The sequence below is a fragment of the Plodia interpunctella genome, chromosome 17 (assembly GCF_027563975.2).
Source record: "Plodia interpunctella isolate USDA-ARS_2022_Savannah chromosome 17, ilPloInte3.2, whole genome shotgun sequence".
Classification (NCBI taxonomy): Eukaryota; Metazoa; Arthropoda; class Insecta; order Lepidoptera; family Pyralidae; genus Plodia; species Plodia interpunctella.
The window spans coordinates 5,897,621-5,915,688 of record NC_071310.1 but is presented as its reverse complement, the minus strand read 5'-3'; the positions used below and the strand labels follow the sequence as shown (position 1 = coordinate 5,915,688).

Sequence of the window (18,068 nt, the reverse complement as noted above, 5' to 3'; positions counted from 1 at the left end):
TAATAAACAAAAATGTTTTGAAGAACATGGAATGGTGTTCCCTTCCAAGCCAAACACAACTTTATTTAACACTATTTATAAGTAGTATAAAAGTATAAAATGTAAAAATACATATAATTTAATAATTTACATACTAGTAAATAAGGCACCGTAAATTTATCACACTTTATTTTTGTTTGCTTGATTTTGACGTAGATTTCCCAGAGTTGAGCCAATAGTCTGCAACAAATAAATAGTACAAATAAGTTCAGAGTCAGCAGTTGGTACACAACTTCTTAACAACAATAGAGACATAACAAGGTGTTGGTTTCAATTAAATTTTTATAGAGTTACCTTGTTATTCTTAAAAATTTAAAAACATACATATTGCTAAAGTATGTCTATCTGTCAATGATAAATATTATAAAGTGTGATAGTGACAAAACATTTTAGATTAAAGTCCCTTTGCTTTGACTCTAAAGGGGATAACCAATTTTACACAAAAATAAAACATGAACAATATGACAACAATTTTTAACACAATACAAATATTCTGGAAATATTTTCATGAAAATACAATCAATCATTTCAATAATCCCACAATTATTGCTCAAAATTATATTTTTAGTTTTCCAATGACTTCACATCTCATGTCACCCATTCGAGAAAAATTAAAAGGAAGAAATCTAAAGATGCAATAATAACCAAAACTAAGTGAATGCTTATTCTTTTTACCTCCAGTCTGGCTTTTTGAGCTCAAAGACTAAAACAGATGTTCATGCAGTCTGCAGATATTTCAGCTGGGGTTTTATTTTAAAAATTCTAGGTTCTAGTATGTACCACAGAATAGAAGACGCGTGATTTGCAATTGTTCTATACCTGGGTAACTCCAGCCAGTAACCCTAGAAGACTTCTTTGCGGCGGCCGGCAATGTTTCTTGCCACCTTCAGCGCAGCACAGGTTGGGGAAGCAGTCCACACTCGAGCTGCACTTCTGGGGGAACAGGTCGTACTGCGGCGGCGGCGTGCACTGCAGATACTGTTCTAGCATTCTTACAGCTGCAACATAGTAACACAAACGTTCATTGTAGTATCCACATCTTTTTCAGAAGCCGTGTGCAGGCAGGTTATACGCTATGTTGGAATTGGAATCTGTTTTCTCAATCTACAATAATATGTTTGTCATTCATCAAATAGCTACGAATACAAAAGTTAGATCGGTTCATCTATTTAGGACCTATGATGCCACAAGCAAAGCAAAAACACTTGGAGACATGCCCCATTGCTAAGTTGCGCTTCGACGTCTCCAGTCACTTTGACATCCTTCGACGGACAACGCAGAAATTTGGAGATTCGGCATACTTCAACACATGTTAGTCTAAAAACCTATAGAAAACAACGGAGCACGATGAGCAATGGGGCATGGCAGATAGGTATTGTGACTACATTATTTATGGTTATGTATTAAAATGTCTCGATAAAAAATATGCTGGTGGCGCTAGTGTGCGGATATCAGTTCGAGCACAATTAGTTAAAGGAAACTAACGTGCGTCAATCTGCCTGGCCACGGGTACCAAGTCGAGCCGGGCCTTGGCGGTGCGGCAGTAGGAGCGGCCGCCGTCGGGGCAGCACACGCGCGGCCAGCACTCCGCGTCCGACTTGCAGGACTGCACCTCGAACAGCAGCTCCCCGAGCGGCGCACTGGGACACTCGCGCGGGATCACGCCGAGAATTGCTGGAACAGTAAATAATGTAGTCCTGTAAGTAATGTAATCCAATAGCATTTGTAGTTTTGCCATCGACACGCAAAGAAGAATGAATGTTCGGATTTTTTTTTAATTGTCACAATTCTGTTGTAGATTTCAAAATGTTCTACGGATAAAGATAACTAGGTACTAGGGGTAACTACAGCGACACTATTTCAAAATGAGGAAGATCTCATTTTTCACATAGCTTATGCGCAGCCAAATCACACACTTTTTGCCCGGGGCTTCGCTCCGAGATAAAATATATACCTATAGCAATCTTGGATGATGTACCTTTCTAACGGTGAAGTAATTTTTGAAATCGTTTCGGTAGTTTCGGAGATTACCTGCCTCAAACATACAAACTCACAAACGCTTACCTCTTTATAATAATAGTATAAATTAATCACCCGATCATACTTAGTTCAGCTCTTTTCTATGATGATATATCGAGCAAAGTACCTACAGCGATAGCACACACTATTTTATTCCATTATTCAAATCGTTTCACTACGTAATCTCTTTCAAAAAAATGCATGATTAATAAAAAAGTTGCATACGTTGATGAGACTTCGGAGCGGAAGTAGGGCGTGGCGCCGGGACTCCCTTGACGCAGCGGTTGCCGCAGCACACCTGCCCCGGGCCGCTGCTAGCGCGGCACTGTGCGTTGGTCTCGCAGGGGATCGGGAACAGCAGCACTGGAGCTTGCCCTGCCTTGGGGCACACCAGCTTCTGCGACTTTCCTGCGCTCGAGTCATTATACTCGTAATCGTAACCCGACAAAACATTGCGCGTACGCGAATAACTTACGTCACTAATTATATTAGTTCCTAAAAAAATCAAAGTCAATGTCTGTTAACTTGCTCTAATTGCGTCAGTTTCGTCACAAAAGAACTCGGTGAGTACGTACTGTGATCTACTATCACTTAGATGTAGTATGCACTTATGATTATGTAATAATATAATTATAATTAAAAAATGTGAGGTAAAGTAGCACACTACTTTGAGATGTTGTTTACATTTTCAATTTCACTAAAAAGAGTTCGCTCGACTCAGACCTTGGCAGCCTAGACTCTAGACTCTTCACGTTTTGTACGACGTTTGAATTGAACTATTTTAAAATTTTACATACAGTTTTATTTAGAAAAGGTACTAATTGATAAAAAAACGCGGGCCAATCCGCTCATAAGTTATTAAAAAATATTAAGTAGTTACCTGTTTTTACTGCAGCATTAGTTTTGGAGGCAGGCGTGGTTTGTATAGGCAACAGTTGCAGAAACGGTCGAGGCGGCTCTGTCGGCTTCGGCTTAGGCGTCGTCGTAGTGGAGCTGGTGGTAGTGGTACTTGGGGTTGTAGTAGTTGTAGTGGTGGTGGTGGTAGTTGTCGTGGTTGTGCTTGTGGTGGTGCTTGTGCTACTACTCTGCGCTACGTTACTTTGGCTCGCGCCGGTGGCTCTACAACCGAAACCATCGTGATCAGTGAACCGTGTGAATTAGCACAATCAAGCACGTCGACTGGCAGTAAGAGATACGACTTAAATTGATTAGTGTCATAGACTTGCATTGGCTGCACTCGCAATTTTCGTTACATTGTTTGGACACAAGCTATTGTACCTGCTGGACTAAAGAAGTCTAGTAAGTACACACCCTGCTTGACTCAGAACATTTCTTACTGCTAATCAAACGTAAAAAGCTTGTGAAAGTGAATTAATAAAAATGTATTGAACTAAATTTTGAAACTAATGTGAAATAGAAGTCAATAGGAAATAAAATGTGTGGTAAAAACGACATCACTTGTTTCCCACCGAAATGAATAGGTAAATAGTAATTTCTTGATTGCTTGACCTAATGATAACTGCGAGGAAATTAGCTTTACTTTATAACGTAAAAAGTTTAATTGAACTCTTTCGGCATTTAAGTTCGTTCTGAAATGCTAGTAGTTTGTAGCATCTGCGAAGGTCTATATTGCTATACTTCTAAGATATCTCTCTCTTCTGAAGTGTTTTCTTGGTTGATTCCATAGCCGTTGAGCGACGGAGTCTAGGATTAACTACATGCCTACTAACAAGTTACCAATAAAACCCTAATAAAAGCTCTCACATATTTTAAACTGAATAAGCTACATGACTTGGTGGCCTTCACCGCCATTACTTGGTGGCCTGTCACTTTTGTCTTTTCATATCGAAATAATATAATAGTAATTAGATCACCTTTTTTTATTTATTGGCCTCATAATACTAAAGCCCGTTCACCTTCTCCGAGTGTCCCAACTTAAAGTGTGGTACAACTGTGTTATTTATTTTATATTTTTCTGATTCTATCGATAATAATAAAAATGGGAAATTTTGTTTCATGGGCATCACGCGAAATATGTACTTACCCAAGTCAGTTTGATACGAAAAATATTATTTTCATCCTTGGATATTGCTAACCTTACATGCCGTACAAGAGAAACAGAGTTTATAGGTATGTACTAATTAGGATGTGCACTTAGGTTCTGTAAATAAACTCTGTTCCTCTTGTGCGGTATTTATAAGTCTGTGGACTCTGTGGTATTTATTTTGTTTTTATGAATAAATTCCTGTCCTTTTATTGCCAAACGTGTTTTGAAACTCTTGCATATATATTGATTTTGATGAGATTGCGTATCGCCTATAGAGAATTTATATTTCTAAATACCTACTTGTCAATTTAACACAAGTCTGCCAACAATGTCTACCTCGGCACGTAACATGAATAAATGTTACTAATATTAGTTCATAATATCCATACTTAGACACTATCATCTGATAGTGTCTAAGTATGGATATTAAGTATGGAAATTCTAATAAACTATGCTAATTGTTGCCAAGGATGATACGCGTGCCAATAATGATCTGACTTAGGGATGCCGACAATCGTGTGAAATGTAGACAAAAAAGTAGAAAAGCGGTCTCCGATGCTTAATGTCTGCGGAAGAAACCCGGAAAAAGCTCAGATGAGAGAATCTTTCATAAGTATTACTTTTAATATTTCTAGTGACGTGCAACCTTTTTATTAACTCATGTGTTTCTATGGTGTTTTTATCCTATGTTTATTATCTAGCTGGGTGCGAAGACCTATGATCATTGTTAGTAATTTTTCTCATGTTATTAAAGCAATGCTAACCCAACTGACCTTGTTTTCTGGGCGGCGCCTTGCACGCCTTTAGTGCAAAAGCCTTTACAACAGAGGTGCTGGGTGCCCATCACCCGACATTCCGAATGCTTCCTGCACGGCAGTGGGAACAGATCCAACCAGCCGCTGCTCGTCCGCACCGCCGGGCACACCACCGTCTGCCCATACACTGTTGAACAGAGTTTACTATTTTTAAAATATTTTTTATGAACTCACAATGCATATAATTATGCAATTAAGGTATCGACAAGCAAGAAAAATGTTTATGGCAGTGTGATTTTTTAATTATCTCTTTTTGACATTTTTGCGTGTTATGTATTTTAGACATAAATCAACCTACTACTTAATATTAACGTTTTTAAGTAGAAATAATATATTATTATTTTAACATGGTGTCCAAAGAAGTAAATCTTCCTACGTATGACGAGCTAACCGTAGACGAGTTAAAATTGTCGACGTCGACACTGATGACCGCGGGGCCGCACCTCGGCAAGGCGTGCGAGTCCGTGAACAACGAGTTTATGTTGTGTCGGCAGGAATTCAACGACCCACGGCCCTGCCTCGAGCTCGGCCGCCGCGTCACCGCCTGCACCTGGGAGTTCTTCAAGCGCGTCAAGGCCAATTGCGAGCACGAGTTCAACCAGTTCGCCAACTGCGTCGACAAAAGCTCAGGCGACTTCAGGTACCTATGCGGGAACTTTCGGATCTCCATGCAATTGCAATCACGGGAGTGCCCCAGTTTTCCAATTACACAGACTCTCAAACCAAAATCCTTTATAGGGGTCAAGGTTCGACACCTGACTGGTCGCCCTACGTAGTTTTAAGTGTCCCATTTTTGGAATTTATTACTCACCCCGCTCTTCAGAATATGGCACGTGGAAGGACCGTGTGAGTAGTAGGTGCATGATGTGTACATTAACAATGTGCCCAGTGTATTGTCTATACTAACGTATTACGATATAACTATACGAAATAATACCTACTACCTTACATATGGACTCTATTTTGTCTGAAGTAAATAAATTCATTCAAGTGTTATATTAAAGTCTTCTATGTATTTTTCAGGTATAAATCCTGTCGGAAGACTCAGACTGCATTCGCTGATTGCATGGACTCAAAGCTTTGCATAAAGCCTCCTCATTTCGGATATTTCACCCGGGCGCGGGTGCACTCGAGCCCGAGCCAGGCGCCCGAGGGCCCGCCGTGCCCGTGCCACCCCGTGGTGCCGGACGCGACGCCCTCGCTGCCCGACTGCAAGCCTCGCCCGCCAGCCCGCTTCGGCGGCCGCCTCTACTGGGTTACTGAATGATTGCTTCCAAATAACCACACTTCCTCTTTTATTTATATCATTTAATAAATTTATCTTCCAACAACAGTCTTTTGTGTTATGTTGCGCAATTTTTTAACTTATGTAAGTTGCCATTCCAATAAGTAGCTACCTAGTTGTAACGACTACGAGCATATCTATATATATAAATAGATAGATAGATAGATACGCTCGTATATATATATATATATATATATATATATATATATATATATATATATATATATATATATATATAACACACACATCTCACATACAACATATATATATATATTAGAGATGTGCATCAAAAAATGATGAATGTAGGTATGACACAAATGTCATACCTACTTACACAACTTTTCTAACTTTTCTCCCGTGACAGACCCTCCTCTTCTCAACGATCATTTTAACTTGCCTAGATCTGTTCGCTAATGATGTAATTGAGTGACTGATATAGACACAAGACGATCGAACGACGAAAGTAGGCGCTGAGGTATAATAGGAACATACCTCTTGGTAGGTAAATTGTTGCGCGACTAATTGTATCGTTATTTTCCTCTCCTCCTGGATATATTTGCCTAATTTGAAGCAGTTCCACTATGTCCGGGACATGTATAATATTTTTTTAATTCTGTAGGAAAAGAAAAGTTTAGACCATCACCGTCTCAAAGGAAGCCAGCAGTGTCCTGATTCGCTTCATCGTTGTCATTCTTACTGAAGTAGAATTTGGTAATAATTACGGACATGTCAACAGTTGAAATATTTTAAACAGTATTTGGGAAATATCTTTAAGTTGTGTGAAGAAATGGAAAGACCAAATACAGGAATGCATGAAAAAAATTGCACTTATTCCCAATAAAAATTAAATATCTAGGGAAAATAATAATTTAGATAGATACCTAATGATTTTTTGTGTGTAGTTAACTTCGTGTAATAAAATCAAATCCAATCTAAAATTCGCTGTTCCTAAAAGTAGGTTAAAACAAAAGTTAATCGGCAAAATAAAGTGTTGTAACTTGCTACCATTGGGCATTGGCAGAGGCAGTCGCAGTGAGTATTATAATTATTATATTTATAGCTATTGGCAATTCGACCTCCGACCCCGCTTGCAGTTCTGCAGCAGCTCGGACATCACCGAGCATTTAAGTACGATTTGCATCAACTTCTAATTGCTATTTTAAACGCCTAGGTAGGTACTACATTACCTCTCACTTTGCCGTGACTTATAAGTTAACTAAGTAGTAATAACTAGGTAAATTATTTTTGTTCTGTACGTCTAATAATGCTTTACAAATTTTTGTATCTCTATGAGGTCTATAATGCTTTCTAAATTTAAATATTTTTTCGAAAATCTGTAAATTATGTGGGAAATCCGCAAGAACAAATTTCTCCATATTCCCACGGTTAGATTATTTACCTGTGTCTTGTCATTGACGCCTTGATTTGAATGGTTTTGAAATGGACAGTAAAAAATCTCATTGAACGAAAATGTAACTACTTGTCCGTTTTCTATCGTACCTACGTAATTATTAAAATTACTTATTGTGGACGATCGTTATTGAAATAGCTAACTTTTATTAGCACATCGTAATATAATATCAGTACTTCCTTACTAAGATTTAATACCTACATGCAAGAAAAAAAAGATTCTCCGAGTAAAGATTGCTATCTATATAAATATTGGAAATACTTGAAAACAAAATAACGCTTAGGATAAACTGAAAACTTTGTTTGACATGGCGGGAAAATAGGGCATATTACGCAAAGCTCAGCGCAGATGGCGCTACTGGTACACAAACATTGCCAATGCAGGCAAAAAGCGTCAATTTTCAATATTGTTGCAGATTTACGACCAAAAATACGCAATCGTGGTGCGGGTTTAAAGGAAAAAGGAAGCAGATTTAGTGGATTATTGAATAGGCTTTCAGAACACAAAGGGTTAAATACAAGACGAATGATTCAAGTCTATTGTAAAACACAATACCTTTATTATAATTATTGAACACTATTAATATCACATTGCACTATTTGTGGGATTGGGATATGTACCTAAGTATATTATTTTCGACCACCAACATAATCAATTAACCACTTCCACCCAAAAACTATTCAAATAATAAATATAAACACAAAAAACCGTCTATAGGGTTAACTTCATATACGACGACACATATTTGATTTTTAGCTTCATGTTTAGCAGCTCTTTGTCGCTTTTGAGTACACTTTTAACTGAAGGGCAGTTAACTGGTCCTGAAAATTATAACACTATATTAGGTTACGAGTATGTTCTGCATTAATTGGTCAACTATGGTCATAAACTGATATAAACTTGATTTTCACTAAGATCTTACCTGTATGAAGTCAATATTTGAATAAGTCTTCACGTGTGAAGTGTTCCAAGATTCTTTTCGACCGTTCACTGGCTCAAAAATTTTACAGCGTGAGGCGTATTCCTTAGTTTTCGAAGGTTTTTGTCTTATGGAAAACGATTTTTCCCAATATTTTGGCACCCGAATATGCTACATTGTTGTATATTTTCACAAACGAAATGCTTACATAATGAAAGGATTAATAAAGTACTCTAAAATAAACGTTTTAATCGACATAGCAAAATGCGGTAATGCTTTTGTGTACCTATCATACAGTGCTGTACTCTGGCGGGTAAATGTGCAGTAATACTTCCTATTGATAATGTTAAACGTGCGCCATAGATCAACAAAGAGAAAAAAATTAAGTACATATTGACGTGCGTGTTGAAGTCTTTTGCTTGGAATAAACAGAACGTTAATACATAGGTACTTTGACCGCAAAAGAATTGAGTAGGGTTTAATTTTCGATATTGTGTTCAAAAGAAGAAGACATCAAAATAAAACTACTTAAATTAATAAAATTACTATGAATTATAGATATAAATAGATAAAAATATCAATCTATTTAGGATATTCTATTGTATGATATTCGTCATTGGAGGCCTTGTGCCTAATCTAGATAACTCTGACTTTATTACCGGCGCAATATAACTTTGTGTGGATTGCGAAAATTCAGTTAAGTAGGTAGGTGTTGAGTCGCAGAGTGCCAAATATAATTTATAGTTTTCGCCGACCCGCGTCCGTGACTTACTGCACCGCAGACTACAGGCGGAAAATCTGATTTCACGTACAATTAACCTCTTAATTATGTCGTTGTTGAGTGATTTCTTGTGCTATATTTGTTTGGGTTTTGCAAATTTATAAAATCCTCTAACTCTCAAAATGAAAACACCTACTTTCGATTTTTTATTCTGGGAGTCGTACTTAACTAGATTACCTAAACAAAAATTGTCGACTATACTGTCGTTGGCAATGTTCCACAAATTCTGGGAAAACACACTTTTTAATTTTAATCCTAAATTCCTAATAATAACTATTCCTAACTAATATTGTGTTTCACAGATTCATTCTCGCGATTTATGGTTTACATAACGTATAGTGGCATTGCCATGCACTACCTTCACGCACATTTGTATCAAAATTTAAAAAAAATATATAAAATTGTTGTTTACCCCCACTTTCTACCCTCACCTACGGTGAGCAGCGCCCGCTCTTGGCTCATTTTGTGCATTTTCATGTGCTAGCCTTCGCACGTCTTTTCACGACGTATATTGTAGTGTATTAGTAGTGATCTTTAAACATGGGGAAAAGGAAATCAACGGAACATGAGGAGGAAATTCGTAGGAAAATAAGAAGACTTCAAGGAAAGTTAAGAAGAAAGAAGAAACGTGTAATCGAATCATCTGATACAGAGGGTAAGTGTCTGTTTATTGATGACTAGTATATTATTTGATTACTTGAAGAAGAATAATAAGGTACAGCGAAAATCTGCAGTATTCACTTAGCCCCTTAAGGGGGTATCGGCCTTGCTGTACAGCGACGACTATGCAGTCTTTACTTGGCCCCTTAAGGGGGTATCGGCCGCGCTGTACAGCGACGACTATGCAGTCTTTACTTGGCCCCTTAAGGGGGTATCGGCCGCGCTGTACAGCGACGACTATGCAGTCTTTACTTGGCCCCTTAAGGGGGTATCGGCCGCGCTGTACAGCGACGACTATGCAGTCTTTACTTGGCCCCTTAAGGGGGTATCGGCCGCGCTGTACAGCAAATAATGTGAAGTTATTCACTTGGCTCCTTAAGGGGGTATCAGCCGCGCTGTACAGCAAAAGATATGCAGTATTTACTTGGCCCCTTAAGGGGGTATCAGCCGCGCTATGCACCAAAGAATCTGCAGTATTTACTTGGCCCCTTAAGGGGGTAGCGGCTGCGCTATACAGTCAAACATTTTCATCATTCACTTGGCCTGTCTTATAGCAAAAAACCGGCTGTAACCCAGGGGCTCCTTAACAGAACACCAGCCGCATTGTATGACAAGTTCTACAGTTGTCATTTAAATCCATACAGATTCTGGTACGGATACGTACGATCAGAGGGGTCATTCATCTGGCTCGGAAACACCACCGCGGCCTCCCTACTCGCCCCTAACAGCGGCATCAGTGTCGTCACCAGAGCCGGAGCGACGAAGTTCCAGAGGGCCCGATGGAGTCGATACTGTGCAGGAACCGACGCCGTCGACTTCAAAGGATAATCAGGAAAGTACAAATGCTGATATTGCGTTACAGGACGATATTTTGTCACTGTTAGGTGATGCCCCAAAAGCAGAGGTTTCTTTTGGGAAGCCGCTTCATAAAGATGTCGCGAGTAGATGGCAAGAAATTCTTGCCAAAGGTTTATCCACCGAGGTAAAGGCCAAATTGATGGAGGAGTACTATATCCCAAGTAATTGTGATCTTTTAACAGCACCGCTGCTTAACCCAGAGGCAAAGGCAGCCTTGACAACTGCCATTACTAAACGCGATTCTTCAATTAGAGAAAAACAAAAACAATTAGGCATCGCCATATCTGCTCTAGGACAGGCCGTAGAAGATGTAATTTCTAATGAATCTACTAAAAAGATCCTAAAACCAATTAGTGACGCATGTCGCCTCTTATGCGACATTCACTTCGCCGAAACAAAAACTCGCCGTAATTTAATCAGTTACTGTACAAATACGAAACTGAAAGAAACTGTTTTAGAATCTACTAGAGACAAATTTCTTTTCGGAGAGAACTTGGCCGAAAAACTGAAATCCGCAAAGTCTATCCAACAATCAGGAGAAAGTTTAAAAATTAAGAAACAACTAGGTTACTTCAACAAAAACTCATCTAATCTGAGAACAAATAACAATAATTTAAACTCCAAGAGTTACTATCGGAAGACACGATTCAAACAAACAGGCCAGGGTCGAGCTCCTCCGGAGAGGGTCACCAGCCAGCGTCGAACGAGAGGCCATCAGTCGCCTCGTCGAGCGGTCGATGTGGAGAGACAGAAACGCAGCGCGTATCGCAAATAGACGAGGTACGTTACGCTGGCCGTCTTAAATATTTTGCACAGGCCTGGTCACAAGTAACTGACGACCTACTTATATTGGAATGGGTTCAAGGTTACAAGATACCATTTATTAAATTACCTAGTCGCAGTAATAATCCGAATGTTCAGCCTAGATCCGTTCAAGAATCATCGGATTTTGAAACAGCGATACAAAAACTATTAGATATCAACGCAATTTCTAAATGTAACCACGAGGACGGAGAATTCTTGTCGAGTATATTTTTAGTAACTAAGCCTAACGGAGACAAAAGATTTATATTAAATCTTAAATGCTTAAACAAATTTGTAAAAACCTCTCATTTTAAAATGGAGGACTATCGTACCGTTGTTAAACTTATAACCCCTAATTGTTTTATGGCGTCAATAGACCTAAAAGATGCTTATTTTCTTATTCCAGTACACAAATTACATAGAAAGTATCTTAGATTTCAATATTGTGGAGATCTGTACGAATTCAATTGCTTACCATTCGGATTATGTACCGCACCTTATGTTTTTACTAAAATGTTAAAACCTGTCGTACAATACTTAAGATCTCGCAATATGACGTCCATTATTTATTTGGATGATTTATTATTGTTAGAATCTTCTTACACTGACTGTTACAGAAATTTGAATTGTACACTTAATTTTTTACAAAATCTGGGATTTATAGTTAACCTTGAAAAAAGTTGTTTAAGACCTTTAAATCAATGTAAATTTTTAGGTTTCATTTTCGATTCCAGTAACATGACTATTAGTCTTCCAATTCAGAAAAGATCTAGAATAAAAGAAATGCTAATCAGCCTATCAAAATCTCATAAACTAAAGTTACGAAAATTCGCGAAAATATTAGGTCTTTTGACTTCATCATGTCCCGCTATAGAATACGGTTGGCTATACACAAAAACTTTCGAACGTTTTAAATATAAAAAGCTACTTAATAACCCTTCATACAATCAATATGTAAAAATCACAGATCTGTTGAACAGTGATATAGATTGGTGGATTAAACACATCGATAATGGAGTTTGTCGATTAAAATCTAACGAATACCGTCTAGAAATCTTCTCAGATGCCTCAACGTCCGGTTGGGGGGCATATTGTAAAGATAATAAAATATTTGGTTATTGGAAAGATGAAGAAAAATCTTTACATATTAATGAATTAGAGCTTAAAGCTGCCTTGTTTGCCCTTAAAGTTTTTGCTAAAGATGAATATAATTGTGAGATCTTAATGCGTATTGATAACATCACTGCCATATCTTGTATAAACAAAATGGGGAGTGTCCAGTTTGTTCATCTCGATAACGTATCGAGAGACATTTGGAGTTGGTGCGAAAAACGTGGAATTACGATTTTTGCATCATATATTAACACAAAAGAGAACGTGGAAGCCGATGCTATGTCTCGAAAAAAGTTTCAAGATACAGAATGGGAATTAGCGAATTATGCCTTTAATGAAACCATTGAACAATTGGGTTCTCCGGTTATAGATTTGTTTGCCAGTAGACATAATGCAAAATGTAAAATATATATTTCTTGGAAACAGGATCCACAAGCTTGGGCTGTGGATGCTTTCACATTAGACTGGAAAAAATTGGGCTATTTTTACGCGTTTCCACCATTTTCTCTTGTACTAAAAACCCTACAAAAAATTACTAGAGAAAAAACAGAGGGCATTGTCATAGTACCGTTTTGGCCAACTCAGCCCTGGTTTCCATTATTTCAAAGACTATTAACCTGCAAGCCCATTTATTTTCAACCAAATGTAAATCTACTTAAATCTCCTTTCAGAACATCACACAATCTTCACAGAAGCCTCAGACTAGTTGCCGCGAGATTATCAGGGAAACTCTTCTGAAAAGATTCTTATCACCTCGTTCCATAGACATCATGTTAGCTTCGCTATCAGACAGTACTTACAAACAATATGATTACTGTATAAGAAACTGGCTTCAATACTGTACTAAAAACAAGTATGATTTTACTACAGTTTCTGTACCGATTGCTATTCATTTTCTAACAGAAGTTTTTGATTCTGGTGCAAGTTACGGCACTATTAATTGTCACAAATCGGCTTTATCCTTATTATTGGGAAGTAATTTAATGAATGATAATAGAATTAAGCGATTCATGAAAGGAGTTTTTAGATTAAGACCTACTAGAGCAAAATATAACTGGACTTGGAACCCTAGTATAGTTCTAAACTATTTAGCCCAAAAATGGCCAAATGAGTCACTTGACCTAAAAACCCTTTCTGCAAAGACTTTGACCTTATTAGCATTAGTATCAGCACATAGAGTGCAGACATTTTCCTTAATAAAATTATCCAACATTAAGATATTTGATTCAGTAGAAATAGTAATTACTATTCCTGAAATTATAAAAACATCTAAACCAAATTCATACCAACCTGTCTTAAAACTACCATATTTCCAAGAAAAGCCGGAAATATGCCCGGCAAGTTGTTTACAAACCTACATAAATAAAACATCAACATTACGTCACGTAGGCAATCAATTTTTATTTATTAGTTATAAGAAACCATTTTCAAAATTGTCTACACAAAGATTAAGCCACTGGATAAAAAATACACTGAAAGATAGTGGTATAAACACGTCAATTTTCACAGGACACAGTACTCGCCATGCTGCTACATCTACTGCTAATAGGTGTGGAGTCAGTATTGATGTTATTCGTAAAACTGCTGGCTGGACTGATTCATCTAAAGTATTTGCGAGGTTTTATAATAAAGAAATTATAGATATTGATTTTGCCAGGTCTATCCTTAATAATCTGTAAAATGAAATTAAAAAATTGATAATTTAAAACTGTTTAGCATAAATAAGCTATATTTATGAATAATAAATAATCTGTGAATTTACCTGATTGTTAATATTAAAACTTATCCCACACTCTCCAATTTATTTCACAAGTTCTCTGAACATCTATACGTTATGTAAACCATAAATCGCGAGAATGAATCTGTGAAACACAATTAAAAATCAAACGAACTTACCAAGTGAAGTTCGATGATAATTGTGTGAACAGATTCATTCGAAGCGATTTATGGTCAGTCACCCTCCCATACTTCAAAACTCATGATTTTCATTCATTTTACTGCTACAATTTCCCGACCCTGAAGTGTGAAATAAATCTGAAAGTTGCCACACGTTAAACTCAATGAGCCAAGAGCGGGCGCTGCTCACCGTAGGTGAGGGTAGAAAGTGGGGGTAAACAACAATTTTATATATTTTTTTTAAATTTTGATACAAATGTGCGTGAAGGTAGTGCATGGCAATGCCACTATACGTTATGTAAACCATAAATCGCTTCGAATGAATCTGTTCACACAATTATCATCGAACTTCACTTGGTAAGTTCGTTTGATTTTTAATTATAAATCCAAAAGTAATTTTGTTTGTTCACGCATTATCTACTCCTCTCAACCAATCTTCCTGATATTAGGAGAAGGACATGGGTAGGTACCTTTTGCCCCAAAAAAATAACTGTTTTAGTGATAAATTTACGCGACGAACTCGCAGGCAAAAGCTAGTATTTTATATTTGCTCCATTATGCAATATGCAAGTTGACGGTGGATCGAACAGCGTGTCGTCCGATCGCACTAACAAGCGGCAACATAGATGCAAATAATAAAATTTCCTTCTCTATGTTTGACTTATATTGTTTCATGGTTCATAAATATGCATATGAGATGCCTGTATAATATACCTAGTCTAGCTAGCCGACGATGACATGAAGATCTACCTTCAGTAGCTATTTGCTTGATGTGTTCCAGTTCCTAATGTTTTGTGATGTTTGGGTTTTATCTACCTACCTTCATTTTTATTGCCACTGGTGTCAGATTACATTCAAGTCGCCTACAGGCATTGGTCATAGTTTTTACTACTTACCTACTGCCACTGAGTGACAGTGGTCGCATAGGTACCTACACGCAAACTAAATAGTCAACCTTCACCGGAAGCAAGTGGTGGCCTGTGGAAACTAATATTCTAAATACCTATGCAATTTATCATTCCTATAGATGAATATTCAAATAGTTACCCGTTTCAAGTGCACTACCTAATTATCTCTGTAAGTATAAATGTATGGCTTTTGTACTATGATGTGTAACTTACATTTACTAACTAACATTACAGAATATTATTTAATTCGTGGTCAAATCTTCTCAATCCTCCTGACACTATAAGTGACCCGGAATTATTACAAAATTTCAAATTTATGAAGGAAAAAATCATGAGGAAACCTGCACACTGGTTAATTATATTAACTTGTGTGTGAAATGGAGAAGGCAATGGCAAACCACTCCATTACTAATGCAAAGAAGTTGTTGTGTGTTTAATTCCACGTTAGTCATGAGGAATAGGTACGACTATGAAGAATTCATTTAATGAAGCAGAGGTAGCCCAGCGGTTAAGAGTTTATATAGTCCGTCTTAGGACCTAAAATTTATTCGTGGTTCGATTGATCGGACTACTAAGAAGAAGTCGTCAAAGCTACATTCGCGACATTCCCAACCCTGCACATTTTATTTTTCATTATGCAATGAATACCGGTTGGTTACATTATGCAGCGTGGTGGTGACCTGTTACACTGAACACGATGCGATTTTTCTCAGAAAGGATATTGCGATTGCAGCGTTTCTTCTATACTGGTAAATTTTATATAATTGGTGAGATGAATGACCCCGATGTGGTAATTAATGGTTCGTATTTCCCGGATCGAAATCAAACCTCCGTCCTTCTTCATAGTTGCAATGAGAAAATATTAGCCGGAGCCCGATCCGAGGCCGTAGGTGGAATTTACTTTACGTGTGTACTTACATTGTAAGTAGGTTCGCAGTCAGCAGCGCTACTGCTCATGTGCTTATGTTTGAAACGGTGTCAACTAACATAAATAAACCTTTCGCTTCTTCTATTTTTCTGTCGGTACAACAATTTGCAAAAATATTTATAAATATTATTTCAGAATAGTCACAGCGATTGATAAATTTCATAAATAAATCCATAAGTAGGTACTACTGGAAGTATTATATAATCTGTGCCATAGGTACTTATACTTAGTTTATATTATAAATGCGAAAGTCTGTCACGTCTTTCACGATTCAATCCCGATTTTGATGAAATTTGAACAGATTATGATCCGAGGTCAAACAAGCCACAGCGACCGGAGTTGCCGGCAATAGCTGGTAATAAATATTGCAATTAAGATTGTTAGTAGATGTTAGCTTCAAAAGAAATTAATTCCCATGCGAGGTATTTTAGACATCCGAAAGTAGAGTTAAAATTCGAGACAGCCAAGGTATTACTCAAAAAACGATTTTATATATGAAATTTCCTTAATGATACTGGCAGTGTTTATAATACATTAGCTGTTGCCCGCAATTCCGCCCGTTATAATATAGATACATATATATATGTCTATGTAACAAATTTCATCATAATCGGCTCAACGGTTTAGTCGAGAAGGCGTGACATCAGTCAGGCAGGAAGAAATATAGAGCCATAATATAATTTATGTAATGATAATATTTCAAATTACCAAATAATTCGATACCAAATTCAGTTTTTAAATTTATTTCTTGAGAGGGAATTTAAGTCTTGAGTACCTACCTATACGAGTTTGTCTGGAGGTTGGGATTCCGCACTACAATTTGTCTCAAAAATACACTACTTCCCAGTATATAATAACTGAGTATAAATCCTCTTTATAAACAACCGGTGATAGGCAAAATTTTAAAAAATTAACTGCACTTTCAAAACTCACCATTATCTAATAGTCCGAAGGCAAATACCATCAACGATAACAGTTTTAATGGGTGCATATTTGGGGCACTTAAAAATAAGCTGTACACAATATCACAAAACTGAAGGGAATGGCACGTGTTGAAGGGGGGCAGTCAGCTGGCGAGCTGCGGCTGCAAGCTGTGTTCTTGGTGGCGCCTATCTCGCGGACTGATGCTGGTCGGAGGCGAACGGAGCCGCGGCGGCATTGCATAAGTACCTACCGCCCGTGTTGATACAGATTATCATTTGGGGGACACAAGTACTTTCGCTACACTTTATTGCTTCAATGGTGAATGCGTCAATCAAGCTGCTCGCCTTTTAGATGACTATCGTGTTGCCAAGAAAATCGATTTATAGTAACATAAGTTAGTAAACGTCCAACTAGTTTAATAGTTAACTTGTTGACTATTAAACTAATTAACGACGTGTTTTATATATTTTTAGGTCATTGTAGTACCTATGTAGGCCGAACATTTTCAATGCAAACAAAGCCCTTGTTGGATTAGAATGGATTGGAACTTTGTCCTATTAATTATTTAAAAAACAAAAACGATAATTTTATTCCTATATGGTGAATTAAACGTGCCTTGTGAGAGAGAGGAGTGCCTTTATTGAATATTGAAGTACTTTTT

At 37.5% G+C, this 18,068-nt stretch overlaps 3 protein-coding genes and 1 long non-coding RNA gene across 5 annotated transcripts; 2 read left to right on the top strand and 2 right to left on the bottom strand.

Moving 5' to 3' along the window:
• Positions 1-13: 13 nt before the first annotated feature.
• On the bottom strand, positions 14-17,660 carry LOC128677121 (uncharacterized protein). Its single transcript, XM_053757748.2, has 7 exons — positions 17,417-17,660; positions 4,879-5,047; positions 2,939-3,177; positions 2,284-2,466; positions 1,525-1,713; positions 859-1,037; positions 14-219 (listed from the first exon to the last, which is right to left on the bottom strand). The coding sequence occupies exons 1-7, from the start codon at positions 17,472-17,474 to the stop codon at positions 160-162; spliced, it is 1,077 nt and encodes a 358-aa protein (XP_053613723.1). The 5' UTR covers positions 17,475-17,660; the 3' UTR covers positions 14-159.
• LOC128677122 (NADH dehydrogenase [ubiquinone] 1 alpha subcomplex subunit 8-like) lies at positions 5,133-6,243 on the top strand. The gene is made up of 2 exons (XM_053757749.2): positions 5,133-5,560; positions 5,944-6,243. The coding sequence occupies exons 1-2, from the start codon at positions 5,268-5,270 to the stop codon at positions 6,185-6,187; spliced, it is 537 nt and encodes a 178-aa protein (XP_053613724.1). The 5' UTR covers positions 5,133-5,267; the 3' UTR covers positions 6,188-6,243.
• On the top strand, positions 9,793-14,137 carry LOC128677120 (uncharacterized). Of its 2 annotated transcripts, XM_053757747.2 has the most exons (3): positions 9,793-9,971; positions 10,621-11,614; positions 13,423-14,137. In XM_053757747.2, exons 1-2 carry the CDS (start codon positions 9,857-9,859, stop codon positions 11,607-11,609), a joined length of 1,104 nt encoding a protein of 367 aa, XP_053613722.1. In that variant the 5' UTR covers positions 9,793-9,856; the 3' UTR covers positions 11,610-11,614; positions 13,423-14,137. The 2 variants fall into 2 exon arrangements, with proteins under 2 accessions (XP_053613722.1, XP_053613721.1); XM_053757746.2 differs by having other exon boundaries at positions 10,621-14,137.
• On the bottom strand, positions 14,128-15,024 carry LOC135309887 (uncharacterized). The gene is made up of 2 exons (XR_010370131.1): positions 14,514-15,024; positions 14,128-14,424 (listed from the first exon to the last, which is right to left on the bottom strand). It is a non-coding gene; the product is annotated as an uncharacterized LOC135309887 (long non-coding RNA).
• Positions 17,661-18,068: the final 408 nt, after the last annotated feature.